The sequence below is a fragment of the Anabas testudineus genome, chromosome 10, assembly GCF_900324465.2.
Source record: "Anabas testudineus chromosome 10, fAnaTes1.2, whole genome shotgun sequence".
Classification (NCBI taxonomy): domain Eukaryota; kingdom Metazoa; phylum Chordata; class Actinopteri; order Anabantiformes; family Anabantidae; genus Anabas; species Anabas testudineus.
In genome coordinates this window covers 17,112,442-17,130,035 of record NC_046619.1, presented here as the reverse complement: position 1 = coordinate 17,130,035, position 17,594 = coordinate 17,112,442, and the positions used below count along the sequence as shown (strand labels likewise).

Below are 17,594 nucleotides of genomic sequence, written 5' to 3'. Positions count from 1 at the left end.
ACTATTTGTATGTAAACAGATATTTGTACATTTAGAATGTGTCAAGTAGAGGTTCATCTATCCAGAAGTGTACTGGTCCAACCAGTTCTTCAGCTTTTTGCAAGGTACGATTGTATTTGCATACACAATAAGTTGGACAAGGAGAAGAGTGTCTAACCACTGCCAGACACACACTAACCATTTAGAAAGAGTATGTGTATTGTTTTTGCTTTTGTTGCATTTAAGCCATATTTGATCAACTTAAAATTTCAAATTGAAAAGTTTCTAATAATCACAATCTATAATTTACAAATCACAAGAAATAATTTGTGGTTGTACAAAACATATACTCTGGCAGTCCAAAGCTAAACCACGGTTAAAGCTTTTTAAATGTTTTATGTTGCTGTTGTTTGAACACACGTTTATGGGCACAACAGGACTTTTTGTTGTTAATTAGGATAAAATGAGGTATGCAAAAATGCCTGGCCTACGTTTTATTATTTGTATAGTCAAATACGGATTAATTATATATTAAGCTTTAAGATTCATCAGTTTAAAGGGGTGCAACGTGAAGACTTAATCCTGGACATGATCAACAGGTCAGACCACACAGTGCATCTCACCTTGCTGCATATGAGTCTTTTTAGCTGCAGATTTGTCCCCATTTGCTGTGATAGTCTTCATCTGGTAACAACTAGTCGGTTAGATTTGTGTTTATTTGCAGCCTATTGGAGCCCATGTCTACTATGGCTTGTGACTGGGTCATGGCCCAGTCCTTTAAACAACATATCCTACTGTCATTATCAATCAGAAAATTTAGGAACGTTGTGGTGCAGAATAAGCTCATTACTTATCGTCCAGGTTTGCAGCTCACTGTTTCACTTACTGTAGTGTTGAAAAATTTCTACTGTGATAAAAATAATGATTTAATAAATAATAAAAATCACTCTTTAGTTCTTCTGATTAGTGCAGCATGGCTATAATACTGTATGTGCAGGAAGTGGTCCTCTTGTCTTAATCTTCAGGGCACTGCCAGGAAATAAAATGTAAGATCCATAATTATCCATTAAGAAGAGTGTTAAATAAGCTCTTTTTCATGCCCTGCCTCTACCGAGGAAGTTATACAGTGTACAGGAGAAACTAGAGAAGAGGACACTGAATGTCTTACAGTTCAACCCCCATGAGATGAGAAAGAAGGAAAAAAGGACAGTGACAAGCTGAAAGAGAAGGACGATCTCAAAGACAAGGTGACTAATGTATTATTAAAAGAGAAGAATGGTAAATCCAGGGCTTTTAGACCTACTGCATGACAGCTTCTAGGCACTGATAGTTAGCATCTCATGGGATAACCAGAGCGGTATCTTTGCATTAGCACCACCAGGCTTTTTTTCCATGTGTTTGTTACCCAGTGGGGTCACTTGTTATAAATGTGAATGCACTTGTAGTATTGTTAAGGGCTTTGGATGATGGATGGCAAAGTATTTCACAATAAGTAGTAGGGTGCTCTACACTGAACATAGATTATGTATTATAATTAGGTTGTACTGAGGAGAATGGTCAGTCACCTGGTTCTCCTAAAATGCTGTTAATATAAATTAAAGTAAAATAATAGACTGAGGATAGTATAAAATGATGTCATGTTCACAAGATCCACAGCTTCTTTCTGTTTGTGACAGACTCTGCATTCTACTTTTTCTGTTCCACTTCTGTTCACATACCTCCATTAACATGTTTATTGGCATTTCAGTTTATGAAAAGCCAATAAAGTATGATGGTGAACAGCTTCATGTTGTGATAATTATTTACAGCACATAGATATGAAAACCATTTCACAATATCTCAACACCTAGATGCAATACTGTTTCCATTACTGCTCTTGCTACCTGATTTGTAAATTAGCTGAACTTAAAATATACTTTGTCAGTCTGCAGTTTACATCTTCTCTTGTTGTTGCAGTTGTTAAACACAATATTTTATATTTTTATAAGTAAATCTCTGTCAGACTCTAGTTTTTACAGGTGATTGAGAGATTATGATTAGATTAGACTAAAGGCTAAACTTTGTTGACAAAAACAAAGCTGATCTGTTCTTGATCCTTACTGACTGGGCTTTTCATCAGGCTCTTCTGTGAGACTGGTACTACATTGTACTGTTGTCAAAACGATGCCTTGTTTACTTGTTTTCAGTCTGTCCTAGAAAGCGCCAGTATACCAGGAAGCTAGAATGTCCGTGCATGTAAATACATTGTTTTTATGAACTGATTTTAATTTGATACCACTTTTCCATAACTTTACATTGTGCTTGTGGATGTGCTACCCCTTTAGATGGTGGCTATGTTTTTCTGATACTCTGCTTGTATATGTGTGATGCCTTTTGTGCACACATGAGTAAGCAAAGCCCTGCCAGCAGCTTGGCTGGCAGTCAGTCATCATGGCATATATCTTCCCCTAAAGTGGCTCTTCTGACTGGCCCTTTATCACAGCTGTAAATCTCACTGCTGGAGGTCTAATAACTATGGGGCTGTTGAGCTCTCCACCAGCTTCAGTATACCACCATCACCACCCACATCCCCACCTCACCCAGCCTCCACGGCAGTACAGGCAACATAGCTCATGTCTGTCAGGAGCTCTTTACACTCCCTGGACCACCTCCCTTCTTCCTCCTAATTATTCTTTATGATTATAGAGTCCACTGGTCTCTACTGTTCATCATTCTCACACACAAACACAGACACGCCCACTCCAACACGAAGGACCTCTTACAATATGTATGTGGGCCTAGAACCAAGGATATGGTTACTGAAGATATGTGTATATGGTTTTCCCAGGGTTTTCTCAATACAGTTTATCTGCTGAAGGCTTTGTGAGTTAATTCCACACTTAAATTTTATTTTATCTGATTGTTACAGATAACTTTGCTGGTCATCAACTAATTAATCAATCACATTATAGTTTCATCAATCAGCAGATAAGGTTTAAATAATTTTTGTTTGTTTTGATTTAATAACATCCATTCTATAGATTTTGATAATTAACTATTATACTATACTATACTAACTAAATATTTTGTCTCTCTCTTGTTCCCCACCCTCTTACTTTCTCCTACACCCATCGCCTTGTTTGCGGCTCGATGCGGTTTTCAGCACGGCTAAATACAATGTCCTCACCTTCCTTCCCCGGTTCCTCTACTCACAGTTCAGGAGGGCAGCCAACGCCTTCTTTCTTTTCATTGCACTGTTGCAGGTAAGATGATGTTGTTTCTATTTCTCTCTCTCTGATTACAGCATGAACTGCTGGAAAACAGATTTAAATAAAACCTAAATTTCGCTGCTTTTCTCAGATTCTTTTTTTTTTTTTTAAGCTTTGTTCCCATTAGTATGCTAGTGGTCTGGTTTTACTGTTTGCCACGACCTAGACACAATTTCCAAAGGTCATGTCTACAATTTCATATCCACACAGACAGGCTCACTCATACAAAAACAGAGAGACACACACACAGACAGAGTGCTTTATATATCCTGATTATGAATAATACATGTAATACTGTGCCTCCAATAAAAGAAAACTATATTTGCCAGAAGGTTCACACTATACTACATATTACATGTTGTTGAAATGTATGGGGAGCCATTATTCCCCTACCACTACAATAGCGCATAGAAACTACATTGGATTAAGGCAACATAGACAAGTAGTCTAAGCGATACAAAACCACAAGTAGAATAGAATTGCAGCGGTGATATAAAATGTTTAGCATGAAATTTGTTAAACAAAAGATTTTGGCATATAGTTCCAGCTCTGGCAAGGTTTTGAGTACTTCCCAGCATCGGCTATGGATCACAACACTACTCACGCTGTTTTGATATAACAGAATAAAAACTTTTTAGCCTTGGGGAACTTTCACTGGTTTGCCAGTATAGGTCAACATTAATCCTTTTTTAAGAATACTTAAAGGCTCAACCACAAATCATTACTACAGGATTCAAAGAAGCCCAAACCATGTCTTGGGTGTTCAAAGCTTAGCAGAAATAAATGTGGTAATGCTGAGAATGAAGGCTGTCTAGGACTCAGAAAGTCTGTCTTCACTTATTTTCATGCTGACAGACTTCTACACATTAATGAGAACTTTGAACAGGAGAGCAGGCGCTATCTAGTGACCTTGAAGTAGCTGCTCTGAAAAACAGCCAGTGTGAATCTTCATTACCTGCCCTGTAGATGTTGCAACATTGAATAAAACATCTATGCAGATGAGGAGGAGAGGAGATCAATTTCATTGAAGTTTTGTTCGAGCAGTATAACAGTGACTGTCTCCTGTGGCAGGCCTGGCTTTAATTATTCTGGTATTTGACAGTTAATTTTACTAATAATAATAATAAGACTAATAATGAAAAATTATATAATATACACTCAACATTCAACATTTTGTTGGAAACACCTTTTTTAGATTAGAACATTGCACTTGTTTTTGAGTTGAGTGCTGTTCACCCTGTTTGCCTCTGGACACTATTGACAGCAACTCCATTGTTTTAAGTGTGTCCATCTGCTTCTGTGTCTGAAATATCCATCAATATCACTCAAAACACCAGTCAGACCACAGACAGATTTTAGGAATAGGACAATATATTGTAATTTGGCAGAGTGCGTCTCAGCTTTACTTTGAAAGTGGCTCACGCAAACATTTCACATAATTTTCACTTTTTATGCCTTTTTCAGCAAATCCCAGATGTTTCTCCTACTGGTCGTTGGACCACACTGGTGCCGCTGCTCTTCATCCTTATCGTGGCTGCAGTCAAGGAGATAATTGAGGATCTGGTAAGACAAACCTGAAATAATATTCGATACAAGTTCTATTGTGTGTTTTTTTTATCTATGAAGATCTTTTGTACAGATTGTATTGTATCTGAGTACATGATGAACAAATAAAATTTATTGAAGTACTCTGAAGTAGAGTGTCCTCCACATGAGTGGGCTGGGTTTTTGTTTTTCTTCTTTACAGAAGAGTGTGGATAGAGGGGAGACAGTGTTGGTTATATGACCACATCAGGATACTGCCCAACATATAGACCCACCATCAGGCATAGATGTACACACCCACTGATTTCAGAGGTCACAGATGTGCCCGCTGCACCCAAAGTCAATTAACCTAGATACTGAGTGCTTGTATACAAAGGCAGTTAGCGCTAACAAAACAAAACATCTGCCTTGCCCCAAGCAAGTTGTAGCTGTTAAACAGATGCTTGGAAAAAGGTCTTGCAGTTTATGTAGTATGAAAACTTGATTTCAGTATTATTTTGTTCTGGTTAACTTTATTGTATGAATTCTTATTTGGTGGGAAGCTAAAGCCTTCAAAATATGTGTAGTCTTTGTCCACTTCTGGTCTGTCTGAAGAGACCAGAAGTGGGAGAAATTTGCATTCTACTGTATTGCAGTGACCCTGCAATGCGATCCTGTATGCAAGTCCCAGTGGACAGTTACTCTATACTGCTAGCTTCTGTCGTGCTGAGGGGACCAGCACAGCACTTTTTCCCCCAGCCTGTTTTGGAAAACATGGGAATGAAGGGGTGATGACTCTGTCTTTACTGCTGAAGGTCACCTGCACACACGTCTGTTCCCTGTACAGCGCTGTCCCTTGCAAGTTGACCTGACAGTGAAACTTCATGAATCATGCATTATGAACACACACTGTATGGCACGGATCTTACCTTGTGCTGAAGCACATGCAAGCTGTTTGTTGCAAACAGTTCAGCTTTCTTTCAGTATAAAATGTTATAAATACAGGAATCCAATGCAGTTTACATTTTACAATTACGAGCTGCAGTGAATTTCACACATGGTGCACTTTTACACAGTCATGCTGTTTCTTAAATGGAAACAAAAACATCAGTTAAAGGACCTGAAAATATTTTGCTACTGCTCGCTTGTGTGTCTAAACCTGTTTCACTTCTGCTCACTGTCTCATTAGGTTTATGTTCAAACCACATTAGCAGCTTAATCAAAGTAACATTGCAGATGCCCTACCCTTTTATCTCATAGAGCTTTCGTTTTTTTCTCCTCTATGGCAGATGTCTACAGAGGCCTGTTACTGGAGTATTTATGCATAACCTCTGTATGCTTCTCACTCTCCACTGCACTGTGATAATACACATGATCTAAATACAATACATCCCCTTTTCTTCATGTCCACTGGGACAGAAAGAGTGAGGATGGAGGAGACAGAGGGAGAATTTGAGATAGGTGTAAGGCAGGAAAAGTTTTGCAATAACTGATGCAAATGCAGCTCTGAATAAAGAAGGGTCTGTATTGCAAGAACACATAAAATTAGCTGACAGCTCTTGTTCTTTTTTTCTGAGCATATCGCAGCTGGTGATAGGCTCAAGCCATATGACACAGCCAGCCTATTCATTAGACATTACAGCATGTTGCAGGGATATTGAATCAAATTTAGTTCATTTGGAGCCTGGAAAAGAAGCAAGTGGATGGCATACAGAAAGGGAGTGGATGCATAAGAAAACAACTTGCTTTATTTAATGCTTTATAACTGTCGTATAGAGGTACCAAATACCATACATTATGATTTGATATGACTGGACAGATGTTTTTGTGATGTTAGAGAGAAAGTGCAACTATTCTCTTTCATTAGCAGCCTCATACTGTTTTAATGTAAGATACTTCACCTTCAGCTGCAGACTTTTTTCTCCTAAATGTATGGTGCAGTGTGCCAAATTACCCAAATTAGTTTTAAATCGAATTAGAATTGGACTACATTAGAGTGGATCGTCAAAGTAAACTGTTTATTAGCGGGGATGTCCTCTCCTCGCTAATGAAGAACAGCACATTGCTTTTAGGAGCTAGATTTTAAAACACAGTGATTATTTATGTGAGACGGACTCAGCAACACATTATTACTCATTGTGATGCTAGTTGACAAGCTGTCCCTCGGAATCAGCTGCTGAAGTCACAGTTGAGTGCATGAATGTTCAGCAGACAAGTGCGACATGAAGGGAAGTAATACTGCTGATCTCCATTGTATTGTGGTCACACAAAGAGCAAAGATGCAAGAACTGTATGTGCTGCTTGACTTTTGTAAGACTTAAAGAGTTGTCATGCAGAAAGCAATGAACAGCAAAATTACACATGCAGTTCAATATAACATTAAATTTTTGTATGTGGACACCAATGCACGGTGTTTAAGCTGCCGTGTTACTGTAGCAGGTTTTCAATAATGTCCTAAATACCATGACATGGCTTTGGTCTGTTCAAAGATTGTGTGGTCAGAGTGACATTGCGCACAGCCACTATGCTGTCAATGCAGAAGTGTTATTTTTTCTTCAGCTTGTTCTGCAGGCATTGATAGGTCTACCTCCCTCTCTCACTGTAGTAAGTGGCACGATACAGTGTCAGCTTCTTCAAGCCATTTGCTACAGTGAAATCAGAGAAGTGGATGCTCTTGTAATACAGGACAGTTACTCTTTGAATGATTAATTTCTTTCTCCCTGTTTTGCTTAGAACACCTATCACATCCATTTCTTATTAGTGTTATTGCTACTCCAGGGCTAAAAATGGGGAAGTTTCTCTTAGTCATTTTGAATGAATTATTTTAAATTGAACATTTTGTGAACATTTTTTTCTTGTTTTCCTACAGAAACGTCACAAAGCTGACAATGTTGTCAACAAGAAAGAATGTCAAGGTATTGAAAACGTTTGATCTTCAATAAGAAACTCAATATATTCAGAAAACATGCTGCCATATTTAGTTTAGTGGTGTCCAGATGCATGCTGCTCTCTTTTATACTGCTTTTGTTCTTGATTTCCTTGTCTCTTCTTCTTCCCCCGTCTTTGTTATTACTAACCACAGTATTAAGAAATGGTGCCTGGGAAATCGTACACTGGGAGAAGGTATGTACCCACAATATGTCACTAATCAATGGTCATTTTCAGCAGTTCATATATTTTGTAATCTAGAGCAAAAAAATTGATTATTCATCTTACCATTGCCATTTATTGTGTTGTTGTTGTCAGCTGGAGAAATCTCACACACTGCATACACACACCTGCACCTTGCTAATATCCAGCCACTCATTAATCCAGTGTTTTCATGTGGATGGTCAATACATAGCATAATGGCACTATTTCATTGCTGTGGCTAAAACAATTACAACTAAAAGCAGAGGGTGTGGGAAAAAAAACACCAAACAGTACAGAAATAAGTATATTTGTACTTTTTAATTAATAATTGGTAATACTCCCTCATCTTTTGCAAGACACCTTTAGTATGTAGCAGTGAGGTATAAGCTGAATCTTTATACAGCTCTTTGGGATACAACACAGACAAGAAATAAGAATTTATGTATTACATAGGTATTTGTTCATTTGAATTAACTTAATTAACTTCAACAGTTTGCACTAAAATGAATGGCAACAAAAGATGTTAGAGCATTAGATGAGGAGTTATGGGTTTTATGATGTATGTGTGTATGTGAGATAAATATAACACAATATTTGGTTCATGCATCAACTTGGTTCTTGCAGAAAGAAAATTACTGTGTTTGCTGGTATGGGTTTCTTTCCTTTCATATAAAACCTCTCTAAAAAGCTGAGGTTTAAATAATTAATGTGTTTTACATCTTCATCATACATATTGTAAAAGCTGCTTCTCTTCCAGATTTCTGGTCTCCAAGTTTCTTTGGCTGGTAACTTTTCTTTGACAAAATGATTCCCTTTCTCTCACTTTTAAAAGTTTTTGCCATATATCTAAATTGTACTTATTAATAAGGATATACCAGTTAAATTGGTTTCTGTAGCAAATTTGTTTTTGTTTTGTTTGTGAGGCATTTTAATATGTTTGCAGCTCTAAACTGATTGCTTGTATTGCTGCATTATCCCTGTGTTCTCACTAAAATCCTAAGGTTTTTGCATATTGTGAAATGAAAGTCAAACAACTAACCTACTTTGCCCAATTTCTTTGTTACAAAAGAAACTATAACTACCTCTCTTTAAATCTTTAAGTATGTATTTTGGCCATATTACACTTACTTACATAAGCAGCTTGTTTGAAATTAAGATGAAAATCAAGGAGCGGCTCTCAACAGTTTAATGTTGATTACTTGTTCAGCAGTAAAGTAAAAAATGACACCAGCTGCTTTGTGCAATATTTATGAATTTAATGCACTTACCCCTTTCCTTCCAGATATGCATTTTTACTCCTGAAGTTGATCTTGTTTTTCCTTTCATGCACAGCAGTAACTGGTTTATTTTCACAGGTTGAAGTGGGTGATATTGTTAGAGTAAATGGCAGTGATTTCGTTCCCGCGGATGCTGTCCTTTTGTCATCCAGGTATAGGAGTCCATCCTGCTGCCAGACTGTGGAGAACTCCTCCCTTCTTTCTTGTTTTATTCTCCTTCTTTTTCTCTCTCGGCCCTCCCTAAAGAAGTGATGGTAAATGTAATAATATGCAGTGCCACTACAGTTATTGCACTGTAAAAGGTGATAATGCAGCCTCATGTGGCAACCATCATTTCTCTAGGTGGGACAATGGTGATTTTTTTGATTAGAACTGACCAGTCATGTCAACATAAACCTACCTACCTCCTTCACCTTTTCAAAAACCACTTAGACATGCTATGGATGACGCTTTGTAGCCTATGATGGTTCTCAATTCCACTTTTAAGAATTAAAGTTTAGCACAAATATGATTCTAGTTTGTCTAAAAAAATTGAGGCACTAGATTAGATCACAACTTTCCATTTATCTGCTTTATTCTGGACTTAAATGGACTTACCTCCGTCATAACCTCCGATGAGCACTTCTGAACCAGTATGTTCACCATGATGTTTTTCTAAATGGTTTTGTGAAAAGGAGAACAGATAACCCTCAATACCGTCTGATCATACAGGACTGATCATTGTGCTCTTCTCATCTCCATCAAACTGAAACAGTTGTCTCTCTCCCCTTATGTGTTTGCTGTCTGTTTGTGTTTTATTTTTTTCCCTTATCCATCCCTCCCTCCCCCCCCTCATCTTCTCCTCTCCTGCCCCCCTTTTACAAACAACTGCCACACGCTCTCTGTCTCGCCCCCTGCTGGTGTGTGGTTGGTAATATCAGGTGACTGTTGGGGAAGTAGTCAGAGCTGCAAATGGGGATCACCTCCCGGCTGACCTCGTCATTCTGTCGTCCAGGTCAGGAAACAAGCAACATTACCAGCTAAACAGCGGTGGGAGAGATAGGGGCTGTTTGTACCAACTGGGAGGAGACATGGTATCTCTCCTGTCATTCCTGACATTACATGAGACAGTTTTCCACATTTATGGAAGGAAGGGGGCTGTGATTATTCTGGCAATAACTAGATATCAGAGTGCCACAGTCAATGAAAACCTCTCTTGTTTTTATTTTTCTGTTTCCCCTATACATTGTTGTTTGGCAGCAGTAAAATTGGCCTTTAATACTGTCATTTTAGTACGTTGTATTTTGTTCTACAACACAACATGTACAGTCCCTGTCAATGTTTGGCTGACACTAACGGTGAATAAAAACATTTAGTATTACTGCAGAAGAGCACATACTCCTTTTATTTTGGGTGTGAATATATATTTCATATTCTTCCCTTGCATGGCTTGTAGTGTATGGCACCCTGAATGCAACAGGTTAATTTGATGTGACAGTTTGCATGCAGTCACATCCCAAGATGAAAAGGTGGAAACCATCTTGGATTTGCAGTGTTTTTAACTTTTCCCCACGTTACTAGCATTTGAACAAGCTTAAGCCTAGTTCCATAATTCACAATCTTTATTGAAGCTGTATTTTGCTTTTTATGGCTAATAGCAGCAGATTCTAAACCTCTTATTGATTGTGGTTTGGTTGCAGTGCCCAGAACCTCTTTGCATTTATTCCAGCCTTCTTTTTGAATTAATCACCCCATTAAAATAGTTGCCTACCCGTGACCCAGCTCACCTTAAGCACCGGCATGCTCTCACTCTCTGTGTCTGTGCCTAGAGTCTGTCAGAGGCCCATTTGTCTGCTCTATTTGTTGTGCTTGCCATGCCTGCTTGCTCATAACACCCCACTCTGATGTTTTGTCTCTCTCCACTCTTTGTTTATTTGTATATATATATATTGTATATTTGAGCTTTTCTTAAAGTTTAGTTAAAACAGCAGATTAGCAGCAGACAAAGATGATAAATCTGTCACATGTACTGTACATTAAATGGCTAATTTTCATTCAGTAAAATTAAATTTGTTTTAGTTTTATGTTCCTGAGTGGCCTCTAGGCTGGAATGTGTGGTGTTTGTTGGCAGTTTAATGGACGTATCTATAGTTTTGTCCTTTTTTCTATCAGGTTAAGTTTGTAAATAATTTGTAACAATTTAACATTTAAATAATGTTAATATTAGCAGTTAATATTAATTACCTGCTGAACAATGTTATACAGTTTTATCCTTTTTAAATAACAGTTGAGGTTAGATATGCTGTAATATGTACTGAATAGCATTTTTGTCTATTTATAATACTTCTTCAAGTGTTTATATGCTCTCTCCACAACAGTGAACCTCAGGGTATGTGCTACATTGAAACATCTAACTTGGACGGAGAAACAAACCTTAAAATCAGACAGGTTATATTATTTTATTTTTTGCTCTCCATATAATGAGAACTTAATGAAATCTTTGACAAGGTTGTAACATAAATTAATAAAATGAAAAAACAAACAAACACTGCTGTAACCTACATCAACAGGGCCTCCAAGTGACTGCAGAAATAAAGGACATTGACAGCCTGATGCGTCTCTCTGGGCGGATGGAGTGTGAAAGCCCAAACCGCCATCTGTATGAGTTTGTTGGAAACATCCGCCTGGATGGACACAGGTGGGCTCAGTTGCAGAGCTCTATACCTGGCTCTCTGCCTCTCTTAGCAAATCAGTATCCCATTAGCAGGGAGCAGAGCCAGTATTGGTGCATCATGACATTTTAGGTATTGTTTAATAAAGGAAAATCTCTGCTTCAGTGCTGTTTAATTATGAATTTGTTTGGAGACTTTGCCATTGTAAGAAAAATGCATTATTTACTATTTGCAGCCTTTAGGGTCTAATGGCTCGATCATGGAGTTTGAGACAATAAACCTCCGTGATTAAGCAGGTTTTTACCAGGAGCTATATTTACATTTTGGTGGGTTTGCAGTTGAATGGGCAAAATCTGTATAGTAATGGAAATCTTTAGACAAGTGGGAACATTTCTTTGATCTAAGACCCAAACTATTTGTAACTAAACCAAAAACAGTTATTTAATTTATAAGATTGTATAACAATAGAAATAAGAAAATTTGTTGTGTCACTTTCACTATTGATTTTGCCATGAAACGTATAAATGCACTTAAGGCAATGATGTTTTCCATTACAGCACAGTACCCCTGGGTCCAGATCAGATCCTGCTGAGAGGAGCCCAGCTGAGGAACACCCAGTGGGTCCATGGTGTCGTGGTCTACACAGGACATGACACAAAGCTCATGCAGGTAAAGCATATTTCTATAATTGGAAAGTATTTTCTGTTATTACAAATCTAAAACATTAATTAGAAATAAGTGAAATAAATTTAAATTTTTGGTTGATTTTTATTTTGATGCTATTATACTTGGTGTTCACCCAAATCTTATAAACCAGCAAATTAATTTACAGTATGTCAATCTGAATGTACCTGCAAGAGCATCAGCATCAGTTTCTTCCTAAAAGGTCTTAGAACAGTAACAGAAGAGGTTTTCACAGTCACTTTGAATATTTTTTGTAATGTCATTGTTGTGAGACCAAATCATTGCTTGTACTTCTTAATTTTTTACCACAAGTGTTATGCCATACTATGTTTACCCAGAATTCCACTCGACCTCCTCTGAAGCTGTCCAACGTAGAGCGGATCACCAACTTTCAGATCCTTGTGCTGTTTGGCTGCCTGCTGGCCATCTCACTGGTCTGCTCCGTCGGACAAACCATCTGGAAGTACCAGTACGGCAATGATGCCTGGTACATGGATCTCAACTGTAAGAGTCCTAACAGCTTATGCTGCACCTCTTATTCCACATATTTTGTCTCACTTGTCCATATCGGCTTATTTCTTTGTCATTTTAAGTTCATAAATGCTGGTGTGTGTTGTGCTGTTTTATTTTGCCTCAGTTAAACAATGTTTTCACATTACAAGTGAAATATGTGGGAATAAGTGAATTCCCCTGTTTAGTGACAACAGACAGCTGTGACATGCATAGATGTGTTGTTGTATGAGTGAAAAAGAAATGGTTGAATATCACTGCGCTGCTGTACTTTTAAGTTCCTTTCTAATGTTCTGTTTGATTTTGTTGTTTTCTTTGTTGTCGTTTTTTTAACAGCTCCAGGTAACAACCATTTAAAAGCCTTGGCCATCCGTGAATGACCCTCCCTTACTAACCCCTTACTGAAGCTCTGCCTTTGCTAAGCAAATGAAGCCCCCTACCCTCGTCCCCTATATGGTTGCCCTACTTTGTATGGGCCCATGCCATGGACAAGCACATACCAGGGATCCAACGATAGGTTTTTCCCCTCCAGCTCTCTTATACCTTTCGTCTAGTTATTTTCAGTGCCTGATGCAAACAGTGTCTCACTTTTCCTCTATGTTTTTTGTGCCACGTTAAACACTTTGCAGTTGCCAAGATTCAGACCTTCATCTTATATTTTTGTCTTTTTCTTTACTTTGAAGAGCAGCATTTACTTTGACTGCAACAGAGATTAGGTTGCCCTGCTTCTCATGGTAGTAGACTTATATATGTTTATTGCTCAAAGACAACACGTGGTCTAACAAAAGGGGCAAGAGCTGACATTTTGTAAATGCCTCTGTCGCCATTTCTTGTGTGGAAGACATACAGTGAGGGGAGGGAGGGGGAGAGTTGCTAAAGGTTCGACTCTGTATTTTTAGCTACTGTTGTTATTATAATAATTATTATTATTACATTAGTAAAATACAGAAAATATGGGCTGCTCAGTTTCTGTGACAGTTTGTTGTGATGAAGCTCTCAACCTGGTGTGCAAAGTGACTATCGTGACACTCTGGCCATTACTCTGTACCCTGATAGGCCTGTGTAGGAGAGGTTGTACCCTGGTCAATTTAAGCTTGCTTTACGACTTACACTGCTCCTTTAATATTATATAATTAGATTTATTCATTGGCTCCTATTGATTTTAAGGGTTTTAATATATTTCGCAGTAGCATTAAAACCCACATCAAACAGTTCCTATGTCACTGTGAGTGTAAGTCATAAAGCAGACATCCATCTTGATTCTGATTGTACTTCCATAAGGAGTTGTTGAGGCTCTGTCCAGTGCATATTATCCAACCTGTGACAAAACAGAGGGGTGGGGAGATTGTCAAATCTTATACATCCCATTTACTGTTGCTAATTTGTTTTGGAAATCACTGTACCTTCACTCACTCACCCCCATTGGATTGTAAATGCAGAAGAGAACAGGGCAGTCGATGTTAGTCAACCACACATCTCACAGCGTCATATGTCACAAAAACCTGTGATTATGCATGACAGAGAAATAATTAATTTGACTTTGCCTTTTGCAAAGTGTTGACACAGGTCATTGCTTGTTAAAGCGTTTACATTTACACACACAAGCATTTACATTGTCATGCATTAAGTTCACATGCTAAAATGTATTCACATAACAGTTTTATTTCATAGGTAAATGTGGTTTTATACCCATTCAGCATTTTGAGGAGGTGTGGTTTTCTCACACCAATTGTCTACATACATACAACACAGACACTTATATTTATAATGCGGTTACATTACAGAGACTATTTAAGAAAAGACATGAAATTTATTATTTCACTTGTGTGACTTGTGCATGTCCTGGTTTTCTATGGTTTGGTTTCTATCTTTTTTAATGACTCTCTACTGATTTAAACCATTATCTCGCCCTCATCTCAACATCTCAGCAGAATTCATACCTAACATCACATAACAACTGGACTACTAGAAATGAGTGAAATGAGGTGAAGGAGTGATCATCATTAACACCCAAACTACTCCACTGGCATAATCCACCCCCTTTTTTACCCTCCTTGTTGGTTGAGAATGTGCTACGGACTGAATCTCCCTCCTTTGTCTTGAACATCCGACACATTTGTCTTCCTCCCTACTTCTGGAAAAAAAAGAACGATTCCTTCCTGTATGTGTTGTTGTAGCAGTAGCTTCCATTCTTTCTTTGTGCCATCCATTTTTTGTTTTGCAATTGTTCTGTCATGGGGAAGGGCTGCCCCTCTCAACTTCAATGCTAAGATCAAGGCTTGGGTTGAGGAAGGTAACATTTGCAAGCAAGTTCCTGCAAGCTGAGGAAAGGTAAATCACATCCCTCCTGTTCTTATGTTTGGTGTCAGTGGGGTTACAAGTTGATCATTAGCAATTGTCTGGGGCTTTCAGGGGACCAGCATCATTTTGCATAGTGCTTTGTGGAAATTCATTGCCTGGATCATGCTGGATGCCAAGGCTGCTGCTGTGACACTAATGACATTAGAGATACTTCAGTCCCTGTTCACTACTTTGAAATTTTGGGACCTTAAATTGGACTGCTAATCGGTTGAGTTGTAAGCGGATGAGGTTGGGTGGAAGAAATTATAAATTCCAGCTAATGCACAACACTAGTTCAAAACATTTGGATTGGGTTAATGTTGATCATTGGCTGGAAGTAGCTTTGGACATTTTCACATAATAAACAGATTTTTCCGAGCCAGCACTAATGAATCTCCTATGTATCACTCCCCTCTGTCTAAAACTCATCCCCTGATAGATGGCGGGGCGGCTAACTTTGGCCTCAACTTTCTCACCTTCATCATCTTGTTCAACAACCTGATCCCCATCAGTCTCCTGGTCACTCTGGAGGTTATCAAGTTCATCCAAGCCTTTTTCATCAACTGGGTGAGTTGATATGAGAGTCTGCAATATATCTGAACTAAACACTAATATGCACTGTTGTCTTATCAGACTGTATGAGCTAAAAGAGTAAATGCTGACTGTAAAGTTGACATAAACAAAGCTCCCGATAAATGCAAATATGTAAATGCTTTAAATAATGTAAAAGATGAATTGTTGCACCTTTTGCCAATAAATCAGCAATTGCATCTCAAAAAGTTGTTAACATTGGTAAAACTTTAATTTTAAGAAATTGGGTAGATCTGTGGAGATCAGTGCAGACTATTAAACTGACTGACATAAGATATTTCAGGGACCAAATATAATATTGTGCTCTTACATCCTTAGCAACTAGGTCAGATCCACTGACTCTTTATTCATTAAATTTTAAATGAAAATCCTAGCTGAGAATATGTAGCAACATTTAGGGCAGTCCTCAGTTGGTTCATCTTCCCACAGCCCCTGTTTGTGTTTTTTTCTGAAGGGAAAATTCACTGGCAGGATTGAGAAGGGACTGAGGTGGCACAGCTGTTTGTGGTTTCATTTTCATGTTTTTATTTTACTTTCTCCACTGATGTGATGTTTACATTGAAGAAGTCTTATTTCTGTCTCTTTATGCTTGGTTTTAGGACACTGATATGCTCTATGAGCCCACCAACACACCTGCCATGGCTCGTACCTCCAACCTGAATGAAGAATTAGGCCAGGTAAACAATACACGTCAAATTATACTTATGGTAACTTGATAAATCCATTTCTCTCTTTCTCTTTTAGAGCAAAATGCATACCCATTAAGTGTTATTTTATTTTTTTTCTGCACATACAGGTTAAATACATTTTCTCTGACAAGACGGGGACTCTAACCTGCAACGTCATGCAGTTCAAGAAGTGCACCATTGCCGGTGTGGCCTATGGGTATGGTCTGTTTTTTATATATACCCTGCCTCCCCCCTTTGCATCTTCTACCTTTGCCACCCCCATCACCAACATTAAATGCAGAGTGTGCATCATAGTACATCTGGCGTTTCTCTCTCCTTGTCCCTCTTCTCATTAGCAACTGCATCAGTGCTCCTCTCAACACAAACTATAAATAAAAGGCATTTGCAAGCGAACACACTTTACTCTCTCCTTCACAGGCCTTTCGTCCATAGTTTGTCATGTTGGAGGTTACTGTGAAATCTGGCAGTTCTTTTTCTCCAAATCTGCAATATTTTGTCTTTTTGACAATTTCTTGATGCAAGAATATGAGTAATGTTAAATATACTCTAGAATGACTGACTATGTGAATTTTCTTTTCCCCTCAGGACCACGAACATAAAAGCATATTCTGTTAAATTTTTCCATTTTGTGTTTTTTTTTTTTTTTTTCTCCCCCTGAATATGTTCTCATTTCATTTTAATGCATAGATAATGAGCCTCAGTGGGTGCAAAACAAGTGGGAGAGCAGAGTGTCTTTACATAACCAAAGCAAGTGCAGGCGTGATTAATCCCATTAGGATTCAATTAGAAGCATGATTGATGAAGTGCAGGCTGAAGGACAAAAGAGAGTATTTTGTCTGGAGTTCTGTGTACCAAAGCTCTCTTTATGCTATGATTTCTAGCCCAGCGAATAGATCAACTTCTCGTCGTCTGTCTCTTGGTTAAGAATGTAAAGTTACTTCAATTAGTGACAATACACATGCTTATGAG

At 38.2% G+C, this 17,594-nt stretch overlaps 1 protein-coding gene across 4 annotated transcripts in view; it reads left to right on the top strand.

Annotated features, from left to right (window-relative positions):
- The window catches only part of atp8a1 (ATPase phospholipid transporting 8A1), an 87,293-nt gene that overhangs the window by 15,857 nt on the left and 53,842 nt on the right, over positions 1-17,594 (top strand). The window contains exons 3-15 of one of the 4 annotated variants that reach the window (XM_026358050.1): positions 3,122-3,221; positions 4,692-4,790; positions 7,621-7,666; positions 7,834-7,874; positions 10,081-10,154; positions 11,518-11,587; positions 11,710-11,837; positions 12,369-12,480; positions 12,834-12,999; positions 13,342-13,347; positions 15,785-15,912; positions 16,536-16,613; positions 16,733-16,821. In XM_026358050.1, coding sequence (XP_026213835.1) covers positions 3,122-3,221; positions 4,692-4,790; positions 7,621-7,666; positions 7,834-7,874; positions 10,081-10,154; positions 11,518-11,587; positions 11,710-11,837; positions 12,369-12,480; positions 12,834-12,999; positions 13,342-13,347; positions 15,785-15,912; positions 16,536-16,613; positions 16,733-16,821 — 1,137 coding nt within the window. Of the gene's footprint in view, positions 1-3,121; positions 3,222-4,691; positions 4,791-7,620; positions 7,667-7,833; positions 7,875-9,238; positions 9,313-10,080; positions 10,155-11,517; positions 11,588-11,709; positions 11,838-12,368; positions 12,481-12,833; positions 13,000-13,341; positions 13,348-15,784; positions 15,913-16,535; positions 16,614-16,732; positions 16,822-17,594 lie in introns of all 4 variants that reach the window. The other 3 variants (XM_026358051.1, XM_026358053.1, XM_026358052.2) reach the window with 3 other exon arrangements.